The sequence below is a fragment of the Passer montanus genome, unplaced genomic scaffold (assembly GCF_014805655.1).
Source record: "Passer montanus isolate IOZ18808 unplaced genomic scaffold, ASM1480565v1 scaffold24, whole genome shotgun sequence".
Taxonomy (NCBI): Eukaryota; Metazoa; Chordata; class Aves; order Passeriformes; family Passeridae; genus Passer; species Passer montanus.
The window spans coordinates 7,521,898-7,539,528 of record NW_024367037.1 but is presented as its reverse complement, the minus strand read 5'-3'; the positions used below and the strand labels follow the sequence as shown (position 1 = coordinate 7,539,528).

Sequence of the window (17,631 nt, the reverse complement as noted above, 5' to 3'; positions counted from 1 at the left end):
GAAGCACATGGTGTGACAGGCCATCTGTGCCAGCTTTGTGAAACAGAAGTGCCCATTATGATCATCCTTGCTTTTTGTTCCACACGACACCTCTCAGGCCAGGGGTTTGTGAGCGCTGCTGGTAGAGTCCACAAACCTCAATTTATCTGACTGCTTCCTCTCCTGTGCTGTCAGTTCTCAGTTGTACTGCAAGCTTCCCTGCCCCCACAGTTTCCTCCCCTTACCCAGCCCTTTTCCCTAGATGAATCTGAGGTAGAACCTCCTAGCAATTTTCCAAGGTTTTGGGCTCAAAGACTAAACTAATTTATTTTTGAATTGCAGATCAAACATAAACTGCAAAGAAGCATTTAATCAGTTAGGAGAAACAAGGGTATGGCTTGTTTAAGTCCCAGAATCCATAAACCTGTAATGATTTTATTATATTGGTGTCAGTTTTCATTATTTTCATAAATGGGTGTTCCCTGCTTAATGCACGATATTTGCATCTGATGAACCAACGAGTTTAAACATGGTTTGTTTTAATGCTTTGTGAATTTGCATCCAAATTCATCAGAAGTAATTCTATTTGAAATCACACAGGGCTAAACACAGTGGTTGTAAATCCATTTGAATTGAGATGCCAGAATCAGCCCATTAATCTACAAATCTGCAATATAATTTTTGTATGGTTGGTGGGCTTCTGGTCTGTTTTTTTCGTGATGAGGCTGTGGGGATACCAAGTGCACATGTGGGAGGGGAAGTGTTTGAGGAGGTTGTGATAAATTGACCAAGTGGGAGTACATCTTTGTTATGGAAACCAGCCCATGAAAGGCCAGAGACCATGGTTTGAGCATGTCTGTCACTGCCACTTGAGGTAGTTGCACGAGGAGAAAGCAAGTCTGTCAAACAAGCAGATTCCCAGGTATTTAGGATGATAGAGATTGGCATCATCACTTTTCATTCAGTCTTCAGAGTGTCAGAGTTCACCCAGAGCTTGAAGTAGTGCTATGCCCTACATTTAGTATTTTAAGTCCTCTTGCTAAACACTCTGTTACCTTGGATTTTTCTGTGGTCTGTTGTTAAAACGGGAATGATGAATGCAGCAAGGTCGCAGAAACAGGCTGGTTTTGGAAGGAGTGGAAGGGACTGTACTATAGCAAACAGTGCTTCATTTCTTGAAAGCTGTAGAAGAAATCTCAATTTCTTTCAGAGAAGATGGAGAATTAGTTTAATTTCTGTGTTCTTAAATAGACTGAAATGTCTGAAATTAAGATGTTTGTTTAAGCTAATAGTTACCAGATTTGAAGATGAATATATCATTGTCTGAGAGTGCAAAAGAATGTCTGTAGGAGAGGGATTACTCTCTAAGGAGAAAGGTTTATCAACAACATTTTCCACACTACACATATGTCTGAAATGTAACAATGAAGTTTTGGAGAAAACTATTTAAAGAAAGTACATTTTAAAAAATACAAAAATGCTTAGTCATCCGTAATGTACATTAACTTTTTTAAAGGAATGTATTCATTCATTTATTTGAACAGGTGACAATTCAAAATGGAATTCAGCAGATACGTTTGAAAATATTGACGTAATTATTTTGTTTAGTTATAATCAAGCTGAATTCAGTTTGAGAGGTATGTGTTTGGCTGAGGGCAAAAGTGATATTTAGCTAAGTTTGTGTCTGCCTTCCTCTGGGAACTAGCTGTCCCGGTTTGGCCCTTGTCAAGCTGAAAATCAGGAATCTATGTCCCTGTTTTGAAAGGCTTGGACTGGAGCTAAGAGGGTCCAGCTTAGAAAAGCTTTTAGACCCATGCTTAGCATTAGCTCTATGCTTAATTCCTGAAAGTCTAACTCTTCTTCTGCACTTGCAAGAATTGCGATGAGCAGGAAGTCTGCCATCTGACATCTGTGAAATGAGCTGGTAGACTTGAGTCTTTTTCATAATGAACCAGTTTCCATCTCATAAAATTCTGTAATTGCAGATGGTATCAGTGGACACCTATGACAATCTCAGCAGAGATTGCAGCCCAGCATTCCTCATTATAGGATACATGGACACTGAACTCCTCTTGTGGGGTTGAGTCATTGACAGGGCATTATCAGGAAAATTGCACTGATGTGACTAGAGCTTCCCGGTGGGTAAATGGAGTACCTCAACTCTTGGAGTTGACAATAGGCTCTCCTAAGAAATGATAATGCAGTGATTAAGATTTAAAACTGGGACTCAGCGCACCTTGGAATTCTTCTGTGACCCTGGCAACACACTTCTTGTTGTTTTTCACTTTTCAGCCTGAAAAGTTAGTATAATGCTTTTTCCATTTTTATGGTGTTATTTAGTGATAAATATGTTACCAATTGTGAGCAATTCACGAGATACAGTTTTAGATAGATGCTATTAGATTTTAAATCTGTTCTGTTCAGTTTGCATTTGCATGTTCTTCTGCCTAGCTCTAGTGAAAAGCAGGCCAATTTTATTTTGCTTCCTAATTCTGTATTGAGGAAATCAGCTTTATGCAAAAATACCTAAAAATCTTTTATAGAATTCACTCTATTATGAGAGGCCCTAGAAAAAATAACATGTGAAAGAAGAAAAACATTAATTTTGAACTTCTTTTAGCTTGTTGTTTTGGGCACTGATATAATTTTTGTTCTGTGTACATTTTCATATGTGCAATATGTGCATTTTTTATAAAGAAAATAATATTAAACTATTTTTAGAGTCTTTTTATTTCAGTAGAAGCACTTGAAAAGTGTTTTAAGGGTACTTGGAGCCACAGTGAAAGAAATGGTGGACCTCAGTGGGTTTTGGAGCACTGGAATGTATCCCAAAAAGTTATAGCTACAGAATCTGTAATGCCTACCTGTGACTTGCAGCAGCTGTTTCAACCTGTGATGCCATGGGCTGCTCCCAAGCTCTGTAAACTGCCCAGATTAGAAACAACAAACCCAACGAGTCCTGGCAATTGGTCTGTTCCATGCCAGAAGTTAGAAAACTCTGAGCTCACTAAATTACCGTAGCTGGAAAAAGAGTAAGACTTTTTTTTTTTTAAGGGAACTGAAATAACCTTTTAACGAAAGTGTCAGCAGGAGCCATTAGTTTCTTAGTGGTTTTGAAAATTATATCTTCCAGGTATCTCACTCCAGGCTTCTGGGGTTGGTTTTTGTTTGGGGTTTTTTTTTGGGTTTTTTTTTGTTTTTTTTTTTTTGGTGGAGATGTTATCTGATCTCCATTTTGTCAAATATCCCAAGGTTTACTGCTTTCATAGAAATTATCATGAATTCCTCTGAAATTTTGTCTACTGTAGAAAAAAAAAAAAAAGTGAACTAAGTTCCAGCAAGAGTAGAAGTGCTTGGCTTCATTTGTGCTGTCGCTAAGGGTGCCGTACCAGGTCCTAGGGATGATGGCATTCACAGCAGAATGATGGCATTCACTGCAGCATGCACCATGCTACAGACAAGGGAACCATGGTGTTTTCAAACCACTTGACATCTTTTAGTTAGCATGGTTTTAAGCATTACTTGCCTTTGGTTGGAGACAGACATAGATAACATATCTTTGAACAAATGCTTTCAGAATTGAGAACTAAGTGGCATTTTAAAATATTTTAGATAAATGTGCTCGTTATTTAATTTTAAAATATTCACTCTTTTCCTAGTATAAGTTGGATCTCAGGAGGGAAAAAAAATTAAAAAGCAATGAGATGAGCTGACAGAGTGGCAGGGGTTGTTTACTAGTCTATATTTGACTAGGATTCATGCTTCATATGATTGACAGTCATTGCAAGTTCTTTGGGTTTCAAGACTTAAGGCACCACAGTCTTGAGTGAACTTTAGCTCAGAATGGAGATATTTACAAAAGTTATCTAAGTAGCTCATGCAGAATCCCGTGCTGCTTTTCACTGAATTGTTCTGGAGTAGTATGGATTTGCAGTATAAATGGTGATGAGCTGGGTTAAGTCATACTCTTAACTACTGTGCAGTCTGTTTATTCCATCTGGGAGCTTCATCACCCTGGCTTGTAAAAGTGGATTAGGAAGCTGAATTGACTTTCCATTTCTCACCATGTCTAACCATCTTCCTGCAGTATGACATGAACATTCTAGTCTTTCATCAAAATAAGATTATGTTTATCAAATAGGGACAAAAATTTTCCTTCTTCTCGAGCATTTGCAGATTATATAGCCAGAATATCTGCACTTTCAACATTTCAATATTTCCATTCAAACTTTCAATATTTCCATTCAAGTCAGACTTCTAAGTTCTTGTTTCACTATTCTGAATATTCTTTAGTCAAGATCTCTCTTCTAGGAACATCAATACATAACTTAGTTGTATCTGTACCAGAACAATGTGCAGCAGATGTGCCTTTGAATGTGCAATTAAAAATTGCTTTGGCCTGTTTTCTTTTCCTGTTTTACATTTCATAAACTCATATGTAATTTGATGAACGCTGTCATTCTTTAAATTTCTTCAGCATTACAGTTCTCAAGGGACTTGTCTCTCATTGAATATAATTTTTGCATATTTATTTTTTCCACAAGTGCTAGTATGCAGTAGCACAAGTTTGGTCTTACATTATTATTTTTTAATTTACTTATGCTGCATCCTGGTTTTGTATTGATGTTAAGCTTCCAGTTTGGCTTTAGCTCCCTGTGCCATCTAAAAGCTGTTGATTTCTACCTCTAGTTAAGCAACAATTTAGGTAGCCTTGTCAACAGAGTAATTATTCAGCTCTTGAACACACAACTTTGCAACCAGGTGCGAGCAACATGGTAAGGAGGTTCTGAGCCCTTTGGGAGAGCTGCAGTTCTACAGTTTACTTTGCATCTCCCATGCAGCCCAGGCACACAGACCATCTTGCAGTTCCTGCATCAGCAGTGTTCAGTGACAGCCCAGAAAGTGCCAGCTTTGGTATCTTCTGTCTTGCTTTACCTACATCCTGCCTTGTGCTTTCTAACACTGGAAGCGGAAGACAGTTCATTTAAGTGCTAATCTATCAGTAGCACTGAAAATATATTTCTGTCAGCAGAAGGGTCAATTACAGAACAGTTCTTCCTTTGAAGATATTTTGGAAACATGTTGTTTCTATCCTTCACCAGAGGTGAATCATGAAAAGAAGGCTTTGTCATGAACTTGACCCTTGAAAATGGAATAAAAGTTACCCATCTTTCCAGCCTCTACATAACCACCTATCTAACCTCCCAGAAGCAGCAAGTACCCCTGCTTCATGCTTCCTAAGTAATCCCAGCATTACTGCCAGGCCTTTTTCACTCTAAGGTGAAAAATCAGCATGTTTTCTGACACTCATCACTTTGAGCATGGTAAGCCTTGATGCTGTCAAGTGCCTCAGGAGGAGTGAGGGGCAGCAAAGGGGAAGCCCTGTGCATTGAAACTGTCCCACCTATAACCAGCCCTATTCCTTCCTCCTCATATGTTGTCATCTTGTGCTGAGACTGACTTTTGGGGTGTGAAATCTGATGTCAGAAGTTTGGGAACTGCCTTTACAATTAATTCACCCTCATCTTAAGCCAGGAACCACTGAGGAGACAGCTGTACTCATGGCTGATCCTGTGCTGTGATTGTACATGTAAGGCTGAAGCGTCTAATCATGTTGGGGTTTTTTCCAAAACAGAGCTTGGCGTGACCTACAGCTTTCAGACTAAATTATGGTAGTGCTCCTTTCAAGCTGTAGGTCTATTGTGAAAATACATAAACATTATTTGCCACTGGCGTTACGCTTGATGTTGTAAAAGCAAGGAAACAGATCTTTCTCCACTGAAAACCTGTAAAGTGGAAACCATAAAACCCTCTTCCCTTTTCTTCTGGAACTGGTGGTAATGCTCTCTTCCTCACACTCTGCCAGACTCTGCAGCTTAACTAAATGTATGTCACTCCTCCAGTTTTCTTTCCTGTATTTCCGAGCAGGTGAGAGACTAAAAGTAAAATATCAACTGTATGTCAGTGCCTAGATAAAAAGCTGCAAAATTAAGTTATGAAGCTTGCCCTTTTTAGCAAAATCTCATATTGGGCCAGTATAGTTCCTTCCTCGTGACAATTTATTGCTTCTATTCGTACAAATCAGGGATCATTCCAGAATCTTTTGATGAAGTCCACAACAGAGAACACGCTCAACTCCTCCAATGTTTTGGATATTGAAAACAGAGTATTTTTTCCAAGTAAGATAATGCATTAATTTCTTCACTTGGTAGATGAGCATTAGCTTTTGATATAAGCCATCCCTCGGACTCCTGACACTTTGCATGCTGGGCAGTCTTGTCCTTGAAGTTACTGTAGTGCACAATGATCAGAACTCACCGCTGATGTTTTGTTAGCATTTACCAGCAGTGTCTTGGCAGAGGGTGACCTCCAGTACTGTCTCTAAACATTTTCAATTTACAGACTCAAGAATTTTTGCTGCCTTTGCCTCTCATTCTTTTGAGGGGGGTCAGCCCTTTATGAATTTGCCACAAGAAAGAAGTTCAGAATACCCTATATACTTAAAAAGCTTAATAGGAATATAGCCACAATGAACACACGACATACAATTCATTTTAATATTTATAGAAGAAATTCATGTTGTTTTAAGTGTACACAAGCAGCTGCTGTCATTTGGCTATGAGCAGATGTTAGACCTCCGAAAGCTTCACTGATAATTAAAATACTAACAGTTAGTGTTTTACCCCAGCTGCAGGTTCTGTTTACTGTAAATTTGATTTTAATGGTGCCTCTGTGCAGTTATTGAATAGAGGTTTGTTTTCTACTATACATGCAAAAGTGTCTACAATGAAGACAAATGGTTATTTCCCATAATTTACTCTGGAAAGATATGAATATAGCTGTAACATAGTTGAATTTATAAATGAAATACAGATATGACTATCACATTTGAAATGGTAGTTTCTGCTGTCTTAACTAACAAAAAGGACTAGGGAAACTTACTATTTGTAGTTATTCCCAAGCATTCCTCCTAAAAACTGCTGTGCTTTTTATATGGGTTGAAATGTGCCCTCAAGCAAAGAACAGGTCCTTCTTTTTATTGAAAAGGTGCATAAATCAGAATAGATAAACACAGAGAATCATGATACTCATAGTGGATAGGTATGCCGAAGAATATAATTTCTGCTTGATCATTTAATAGCATGATGTTTTATTTTGGGTATCCCTTCCAAGTGTCTGTTCTCTTTTTTTCATATATGTACATCAAACGTTAGGGAAGGCCAGCCATTTTCAGAATTGTTAATCCCAAGGGCCTGATTATGCAAACACGATGCATAATGCAAGCAACCATGTTTAGTCCCTTTGAGACTATTGAGGCTAACTATGGCAGTAAGCACTACGCTTGATAAATAAATGTTTATAAAACCAGGATCTGAATGTATATATTCTTGAAAAACAAAAACTTCTGCTGAGATAACTATGACAAAAAGGTTTTTTCCTTTTTCTGACAAAACCGTTAGTGTCTGGCACTAGACCTATTTTAGAAATCCAGATCATATTCCCTATGAGCAGAGCTCAGGGGTTTTTTCCCCTGAATTTTCTCATATTAGTGTATTATTTTTCATATTATATTGTATGTTTTGTCTGCCTAAAAAACAGAAATCTCAGGTTTGACCAAGCGCAACCAGAACCCCTTGAAATTGGGATTCTGATTTAGAAGTGCTAAAAATGCACTCTCCATTTGCACTGCAGGGGATAAAACAGAAAGAGAGCATACGAGTATCATCAATGTCAGTTGTTCCCAAACTGAGGGCCAGAGTAGTCTTTGAAGCTGGACTGCCAAGAAATGTCCAGACTGGCTATCCTCATCTCAAGCTGCTAAATTGCACTGGAAGACATAGCTGAAATACTCCAGATGCATTCCTGATGCTGCTTGCCCGTGTCAGTAATTGCTGCATATGCCACAGAGAGGTTTTTGCTCACACATCAGAGTTGAGAAGAGCAGCCTGCACGGTGGCAAACAGGTAAAGAGAAAAGTGGTTTGCAAGCAAAGCAGTTACTCTGCAGGTTAGGCAGCTGTAAATTCTGCATGTTAACACTGTACATGTTTGCCATGATCAGTGGAAGTTTTGGTATGTATATTTTTAATTTGCATTCTGTCTGTAACACTGGGCTCTATAGTGTTCATTTTTGACCTTGAGTGCAGGAAAAGAGAAACTGAATTTTTTTCCTAGAGAAGACCTTTTCCCAAAGGTTAATTAGACACTGAAGAGAAACTAAACCAAACCAAACTAACTGCCTAAACACCCTAACTGAACAGCTTGGCTATTTAATTTGGTGGTTGTCTTTTTCTTTTGTGTCTTTTTGTGGCTGTTGACATAGTTCTGTAATATGTGGAAGGTAAAAATAGCAAGCGGGAAATTTCAGTCTGTTTTTCAAAAGAAAAAATATTACAAGAGTACTTTCTTCCACATTTTTAGAAAGCTAAAGGACATCTGCTTTTTAAGATGCCTGAAATGTTAAAACATCATCCTTTATTCAAGCACTTCTTAGAAGACCTTGAAGTTTCCAAACATGATTGAGTGGTTAAGGACAAAACTAGAAGCTAGGGCTGTTTTGAGTTTCAGCATTGAAACATGACATTATTGGATTTTTAATATTGGATTTTTAAGTATAAAATAAACTATGAACCTTATTTGGGATTTTTTGGTGGTTTTTTTTTTTTTTCCTGTAATGGTATATTGAAAGGGGGGGGGGGGGAATAAAGCCTTGTTGTATTGGTTTCTCTTGAGATTTATGTAATTTGTGTCAATGGTGGAATATTTTTATGTCTCTTAAGGAGATGGTAAAGTCCCCTATAGGTATACTTATTTGTATTGCTTTACAAATATTTGCTGCCTTCGTGGACATACTAGTCGTAACTGGGCCATTTTGGGTTGCTGATTTATTTCACTTTTTGGTTTGACCCATCATATTTTCTTTCCTTCAGCAGAAGACATGAATGAGCCTTCACAACCTCTTATTTAGTAGCTTAACTAGCTGGTTTAAAAAATGCTGACCCATACACCGCTTGCACATAAAAGTTTGAAAATGATAAAGAACAGTTTTTACTATGGTCAAGGAACAGAGATCTGAAAAATGCATCTTATTATTATGGGATCTGAAAATCAGAAAAATCCCAAATTATGCCACAGTTCTTAAGACGATATTAATTAATTGAAGTAGAGGTGGATCATTACAAAAATAATTGAAAGAAAACAGAGCAGAAACTTGTAACTTTATTAAGGCATAAGTTATATTACTTTATGAATTGGAGAAGTGGACTTACTGTAACATTCAAAATACTGTATTGCTGCCATGTAGACAATAACTTTTAAAATAAGAAAATCAGTAGTTTCTTCAAGTGACATTAGACATAAGGCAATTTTAAAAATCTTTTAAATTCCTTACAGGTTGCATTTAATTGAAGGAAAAGATGTTTCTTTGAATTCACATTATTTAATATTCGTTGCATTTTGGCAGATATGAAATGTTTGTTTGTGTCAATAAATAATATACCTAATGACCAAAGTATGAAAAATTAAGTGTTGCTGAATAGGGGACTATAAATCAGACCTCCTAGAACTTTTACAGAAAAGGAAAAATAGCTGTTTTAAGCTAGCTGTGTAAATGCAGATCATTTCCGTCGTCATAATAGATTATTTCATTTATGACTTACTGCTTTGTCCTAAAGGTGCTCCTTGTGAAGGATGTCCTCAGCCCAGCCTCACCACACACAGCCGCTTGCTGCAAGTTTTGGGGAAGGATTAGAATTCTAAAGAGGCTGCTGGCTGAGAGCAAGGTGGTGCTTTACATATAATATTAGCCCAGACTTTCCTCACGCGTTACGCGTCTCTTTCTGAGACAAGTCTCCTTAATGCCATCTTTATCTGCTACACGATGCATGAAATCTACTTTCTGTTTTAGAACTGCAGCTGACCCCCGACCCCACGAGTGGCGCCACAATGTGACCTTTCTATTGTCATCAGCTTTCATTCTCCTGAAAATTCTATGAATTTTTATTACAAGTTTTTTTAAACCAAGCTGAGGCTTCAACAAATTACTTGACACAGATGAGATGAAGTTGTTGAAGTAGTGTTAGATAAGTTTTACAGCCAGCATGTGTGCTGCTGAACAGTACAAAGCCAGTGTCCTACAATGTCATACACCAGTAACTGCTGAGCCTACTATTGGATAAATACATCATTTTATGGAACATTGATTGTTCTATAAACCCAATGGAGTATTATGCTCTATGATCAAACCATTTAGATTGTGTGTAGAGCACAGAAAATGCCATATTCAGGATGGTACTAAAAGTGCCATTTGTGTATTTTATGGATGTCATTACGGGGGAAACTTCTCTCTGTAGGCCCTGTTTACTGCAAAATTTTTTAGTCTGTAATGACATTTTTCATTCACAACGTATGCCTTCAAGAGAGGGGGCCCTTGTTTTATTTGTTTCATTCGAGTTTACTGCACAAATCCTGTACATTTTAATTAAATGTAAGCTTAACAAAAGAATAAGGTATTTATTCTGCAGGGAACAAATGATGACAGTAACAAAAGAATAAAACAGACACACAAAAGGAAGTCAGGTATTGAGTAAGAGAGAGGGGAAAAGGTACTAAGCCCTATTTCTAGTTTCCCAGACACACATTAAACATCAAAGCATTTCTTTTAGCCCTATTTCAGGAGTTTGTGGTCTCAGAGAATTAAAATAACCTGTGAATATGGATTTAATGTCTAAAATATCCTGACATTTTCAAATAAAAAACTAACAGTCACTCAGGACTCCAACTGATAAATAATGGCTCTGCTGAAATGACAGACTTCTTGGAAAGAAACCAATTCTCTGATCATTGCACCCCTAGATATGAAACACCTCCTTACAAATTGTCTGAATATGAGCTCTTGTATCATTATATTTTGTCATTTTAATGCCTATTTGTGTATCTTTTTAATTTGCAATGACATGCAATCAGCAACAAGTCCACTTTTCCCAATATTAATGTGGGCTTGTATTGCAGCGTATGTTTGCCGTGTCAGCCAGCACTTACCCCTTCTCTTTAACTGTTAAGAGGGGGCGAGAGGCAGGCTGGGTTTACTGGGACAACGTGGTTTGTTGCTACATACAGTCCAATAATGTGACATGTTCCTTAAATGCATAAAAATCCCTACAAATGTTGTGTTGGATTCCAGTGCTTTATTATAAGAATAGCAGCTAAGCCCAAAATCTGTTGTTTTCTAAATACCTTCCCTACTTGGCTTTTCACTGTTGAAACAAAAGAAAACCAGTAAAATCTGCAATTCGTATTTACCATGAAAAATCACTAAAATTGAAGTTGATGTTCCCAGTAAATTCTTGGTCATAGTCCAGTTAAAATTTAAAGTTACAGTAGATTCACATTAGTTTAAATGACACTTGAACTTCTACACAGCTCAACATTAATTCATTATAGTTGAAATGGAAGAATCTTCAGTGGGTGAATCTTTTACAATCTGATTGAGGCTGTTACATTTTATAGGAGCCATTTTTCAAAGCAGTACTGACAGCACTCGAAGTTATTAAATTGCTGAATCAAAAGATGGACCTGCAATCGCATTTATGAACTGTGATGGAATAGCTGGGGTTGCGCTGAGCTGAGGTTAAGATGTTGGTGTAGTTAAGCTTCATCACACCCCTTAGTGACAGCAGTATTTACCCATGTAGTTTACTTTAATGGTCAGGAAGTGGCTTAACTCACCTCTGGATTCAAATAGATTAAGTAAGCAGTCAGAATGGCATAATTATCAGTGCTGCGAGGGATTCACCGGATAGCTCTTCACCCAGGAGACTTCCCATTCAATTGCACAGTAAAGACTGGAGTTGCATAGATTCACAGGCATGGCATTTATTTGAGGAGATGAAAACAGGGTGAATTTCCTTTTTCTTTCCCTTCCCCAGACCAGAGCTTCTCCCCAGTACACAGATTCTGTGTCCTTATTAAATTGTTATGATCTTTGGAGAAATATATCATGATTTTAGTATATGTGCATGTGAAAATTATCATTGTAGAGTTATTTTGATTTTGAAATCCGGTAGAAAATGCATGATTTGTGGAGTTATTTTGATTTTGTGCCACATCATTGCCAGGCTCCTCTTTTATCTTGTCAACAAAGCAAGATTCCTGAGAGAATTAATTACTTATACTCCATTACAAAATGTGGAGGATAATTGTCATTTTATGTTGATTTCCCCTTCCTACTTTTCTGCTCTTTTGGGGGTCATGTGAATGTCAGTGCCTACAGAGAGCACAGAAGAAGTGGGAATAAGAAGAAGCTATATACCACAGTAAGCTTACTTCTTGCTTAATACCTGACAAAATGTACTTCAATTGCATGGGCCAGATTTTTATGCAGCATCACCTGTAAACACTGTAATGGTTTAAACTGTTAATTTTCTATTCCAAAGGAAAAAAAAAAACTGCCTTGCAAACTAGGAAGAAGAAAGTTGTATGGCATCAATTTAGACTTGTGAAGGTGATTTGCAGCCTTTCAGCTTGACAAAATTACTTCTTTGTGCTTCACAGTACAGTTCTCCACCAGAAGCTCTGTAATTGAAAAAAGGATGGATGGATGGATGGATGGATGGATGGATGGATGGATGGATAGATAGATAGATAGATAGATAGATAGATAGATAGCAGTATAAGACCTCAGACTTTTAATTATTGATGTTATTTTGGAATTTTAGCTTGATATGTGCCTTAACATAGCAAGTTGCTAGAGTCTGCAAGGCGCCAAGTATTCAGTCTTGGAGTAAATCAGCTTCTAAGTGTGAACTTTACCTTTAAGCAAATGAGTCTGTTTTTTAGAGCCCATTTTAATTCTCTGTGGGATCAGGGTCTGACAGCTCTGCGCTTTGAAATGAAAGAGCCCCCTTAGACCAGCTTTAGTATAATTTTCTTGGTCTCTTGAGTTCAATGAAGCACATTGTTCACTAGAACTGGCTTGGAAAGTACAGTGCTAGCCTGAAATTTCACTTTAAGTGTCACTTTTTTTTCTTGCCTGTTTTTATCCCAAGCAAGCCATGGTATATCTATTTGCATTAGTGGTAAGAAGCTACACCTGTTATTCCAGAGATGTGATTTCAGTTCATGTAGGTGAATTTAAACTGGACTGTGGATATGGGCAGTTTCAGCAGCATGGACTTAATCAGCCTTCCCAAGGCCCATCTGTGATTAGACCTCACCTTTGTTTGCAATGTCCAGCACCCACTCTTCTCTCTGTGTGCACAGGTTGTGTCCCACAGCTTGCTCCCAGCACATGGAGGAGCTTCCTGGGTGCTTCTGGAGGGCACTGCCATGGGGAGACAGAGAGGGATAGAGCTGTCCTACTATGGACATCATAAAGCTGGCCACAGGGTCCTCTCCTTTATATCTTCCCAAAAACATGTAGGCCATGCTTGGAGGGTGATGGCCTTGAGTTTGTACAGCCTTGAGCACCATTTTCCTTGCTTAAGCTTTATTGTTAGAGGTGAGAATTGAGAAGGAAACCAATGACACAAAACCAAACTGAGTGGCACAGCAAGCAGCTGGAATATGGAGGTTACAGGTATTATAGTTTGTTAATTGATTTCATGCAGAAATAATTAAGATATGTAATTGGGGGTTCTCTGGGTTAGATTTTGTAGAATATCCTACTTAGGGTAAGAAAACTACTGAGTGTTTTCGCCAGGTAACTGGGTGAGTGTCTGAGTCAGTCACATGAGCTGGAGAAGATGCTGGGTGGAAAAGGAAGTGAAAGACAATGGCATCAAAATGACAGCATGGCAATGACCTCACCAACAAAAGCAGGGTATTAAGAAGATACAGTCACAGTTTCTCACACCAAGATATGTTTAATGTAATATACAATCCTAAAATTCATTACCGAAGTACTGAAATATCACCAATAGGGTCTTCTATAAAAGATATGGCTTTTAACTGTATACTCTATTTATCCGGACTTTTTTTATACAGAATATTTTTGAAAACACATTTAAATTGTTAATAAGCTGCAGCATTGTTACACTCAGCAATTATTTCAACCTGTAAATATGTTATTTGGAAAACATGCAAATTGGTTTTGTTCATTTGCTCATTTTATCTATGTTTTCTGTCAATGAAATCTAAAAATTGTCAGGGAATTTTTTTCCATTTAGCTACAATTTGTTAAAGTAATGAACTGATACTTGCCATGATACCATGTTAACAGCATATTATGTCTTGTAGGCATTGTGTCCAAGTCCTATGAGTGCCGTCTGAAGGGGCAAGGAGCAACCTTTGTGGAAACCACGAGCCCTTTTACTGCAGCAGCACTGGGAGAGGTTTCTCCAGTGAAGGAGAAGGCCTTTCAGGGCAGCAGGAGACAGCCACAGTCCCCTGAGGAAGTTCAGCAGTTCATTATTATTCAAGGATACGATGGTGACTTCGCCATTGACGCTTCCGTGGAAGAGACAGCAGCGGCCACCCTGCAGACCCTGGCGATGGCGGGGCAGATGGCCAGGGTGGTCCACATTACGGAGGACGGGCAAGTCATAGCCACAAACCAAAACGGCTCCCACGTGAGTAGTGTGGTTCCTGAGCAGATCCTTACAGAGCAGTTAGCAGATGGTGCCACACAGGTGGTGGTGGTTGAAGGAGCGGGAGCTGACATGGAGGAGGCCGTTCAAATAGACGCGGTGCCTGACTCCAGCAGCACAGTACTGCAGCAGATAATGCGACAAGAAGTTTTAGATGCTTCTGAGGCTGCAGTCCATCCTCCGGAGTCCTCCTCAGCATTAGATGCCCTGCTTTGTGCTGTGACAGAGCTGGGTGAAGTGGAAAACAAATCCGAACTCCTTGACAGATGCAGGTCTGGTCACAAAGACTTCTTGCAAATGCCAAATCCAGAGATGCCCAGCATTCCCAGTGATGCAGAGGGACAAGAAATACAAATGTTCCATGAAGTTCAAGAGACTCAGGAAGATACCAAACCTATGGAAGTAGTGACACGGGTCATGCACCCATCGGCTATAATTGCATCTCAGGAGAGAGCTCAGGCTGCCTTCAAGAACATGGTGCAAGGAGTGTTGCAGTTTGCTGTGTGTGACACAGCTGCGGCCGACCAGCTCATGAAAGAAGGTGTCACCCAGGTCATTGTAAATGAGGAGGGGACTGTGCATATGGTAGCTGGAGAAGGTTCTCAAATAATTATGCAGGAAGCTGGTAGCCACACGCTCAGTGTGCAGAGCGAACACATGGATTTAGTGGAGTCGGATGGGCAAATATCACAGATCATTGTCAGCGAAGAATTAGCTCAAGCCATGGCTCAGGGTTCTGATGGTGACTTCTCTGAAGGTGCAACACACTACATCGTCACAGAATTGCCAACAGACATGCAGGATGAGCCTGGTGTGTACTCACACACTGTGATAGAGACAGCTGGGTCCCAAGACATTCTGCAGGCTGGTACTGCCGTAAAAGCAGAAGCTGTAGCCCCTGATAGTGCAAGAGAACAGTTAACAAGCATGGTCATTTATACAGAGGGTGGCTCACAGGTAATTGAGGGCCAGAGAGATTATAACAAAGTACAAGAGGCATGAAGAGCTTCAGTCATAGGCTGGGTGCAGAGCAGAGCTGGATATTACCAGAATAATGGAGGCACTGTATTCCTGGAACGCTTTCTGTAAAGCCTTCTCAGTAGAACCTCCTCCAAACCAGGTAACTAATACATGTTCTGCTAATAGGAGGAGTTCACTGAAGAGGATAATACAATTTTGTTACAATAGCTCTAAGAACTATTATATTTGATTATTATACAACAAGTATACTAGGGTACAAAACAGGATAAAAAGCCTCCCACCCAAAGTAGAAATTTTTCTGTCAGTGCTTTCTTTGTTGATGTTTTTGTCTTAATGTTGTTTTATCTCAGGGTAATTCCCTGCCTTCTGTCATTTTTGTATAACATAATCACAGGAGTAAAATAATTGCACTTACATGTACATTTTGTGAACAGATGAATATGCAAAAAAATATAAACCCCACAATAACAAGGTGAACAGGTAAGCATACATACGATATGGGGTGCCCTTCTTCATTTTAAAGTAGAACAGGTGACATTTTGCTTTCTAAAATCTTACTTTAAAACATGCTTGGCTAAAAATATGTCATCAAAATACAGATTTTTTTTTGCATCTAAAATGAAAGTTTTCATAGTACTTTGCTCTTTCATGAGCACATTAGACTTTCCCTAAAGAAGAGCTCAAAAAAGCTACACTTCAGAAAATCCTTGATTATACGTATTTGGGAAGAAGAACTTGATGCCTGTAACTTCCACTTAATTTTAGATGAGAGTCCTACATAAGAAATGTGCATTTTTTGAAAAAAATATTGTCACTGTCAGTGTTTTGCTTTTCTTATAACTAGTGCTTCATATAAATACCATTTTGCAGTTCATTTTGTGAGCTACTTCTCAAATGTTAGGAGGATTTTTAAAGAAAATTCTGACATTGACATTAACAAGTAGGGGGAAAAAAAGGTGACCTTGTATTTCTTGCTTAGTCCAGAATGTCAGTTATTTACTTGTGGATATACTGCAATTGTTCAATGCAAGTTCATGTTGAAAAATTTGTTTCATGATAAAACTGCTTCTGTTTCTTTAGAAAAAATGTAAAATATAAACTGGCAAGGTTTGGGGATTTTTTTTTTGTCTTTCAAATAAAATGTTAGCATTAAAATGAAGCATCATGATTTTTAATATTAAACAATAAACAGAACTGGCATTCAGCAGGAGCAAACGAATGCTATCTGTTATGTCTGTGCATTTTCTCTTTTCTCTTTTCCTTTCTCTAGCTTGCTAGATAGATAAAGATAAAAGAATCTAATTTCTGAAGTGTGCCTCATGCATGCTTAATATAATTGTGTGTTTAGGGTATAAGCCATGCTGACTCTAGAGATAACTGGGTTTCCTATCATGTTTAATATCTTAAAATTATCAACTGTAAGAAAGTTGGGGTGGTGTAAAACAATAGTTCCTTCCTGAAGCAACTGCTTAAAAATGTGTTTTCTGATAGGGCTGCTGAGAAAAGGTGCTTCGTTCTGGGGCTATAAGATCCTGCTGCCTCTTCATCTCTTATTATTATTATTTTTCAAATTTTGTTATTTTCCAAGAGTTGAGGTTGTGTCTTTGTCAAAGCCCCAAAAAAGTAAATTTCAAGTTAGACATCAAGATTCATAATTAGGCGAGTTTGACTTGCTCATCTTTCTTAAAAGTGACAGGCTGTTCACTTACTCTTAAATACTGTCTTCAGCAAACAGTGACAGGATCAACTCCCGTTTGTTATCAGGAAAAAGGTGACCTTTACAAAATGATGGCCCTCTGCAAGACTCTCACAGATGTTCAAAAAACTGAATGTTTTTCAGTGGAAATATTTCTTCTTGATCATTTCTCCTGTTAACTGTAGCCCTGTGGTCTTGCAGCTTGGATGCTAATTCTTCGCTGTGCTTAGTCCTGTATGGCTAACCTTTCTGCTGCAGTACAGGGTGTTGACACTGACATGCTGCAGTTTACCATTTGTGATTTATTTAGGATAAATATGTCTCAGGTGGCATTTAATCCTTCATAAAACCAGTGTAGCCTGCAGTGTCAAACCAGCAATCACATTGTATG

The 17,631-nt window shown here is 38.4% G+C and overlaps 1 protein-coding gene across 1 annotated transcript in view; it reads left to right on the top strand.

The window, feature by feature from the left end:
- The window catches only part of ZNF407 (zinc finger protein 407), a 335,270-nt gene extending 318,567 nt beyond the window's left edge, over window positions 1–16,703 (top strand). Inside the window, 1 exon segment of the mRNA XM_039710997.1 lies at window positions 14,214–16,703. Coding sequence (XP_039566931.1) covers window positions 14,214–15,565 — 1,352 coding nt within the window. The 3' untranslated portion in view covers window positions 15,566–16,703.
- The last annotated feature ends 928 nt before the right edge of the window (window positions 16,704–17,631 follow it).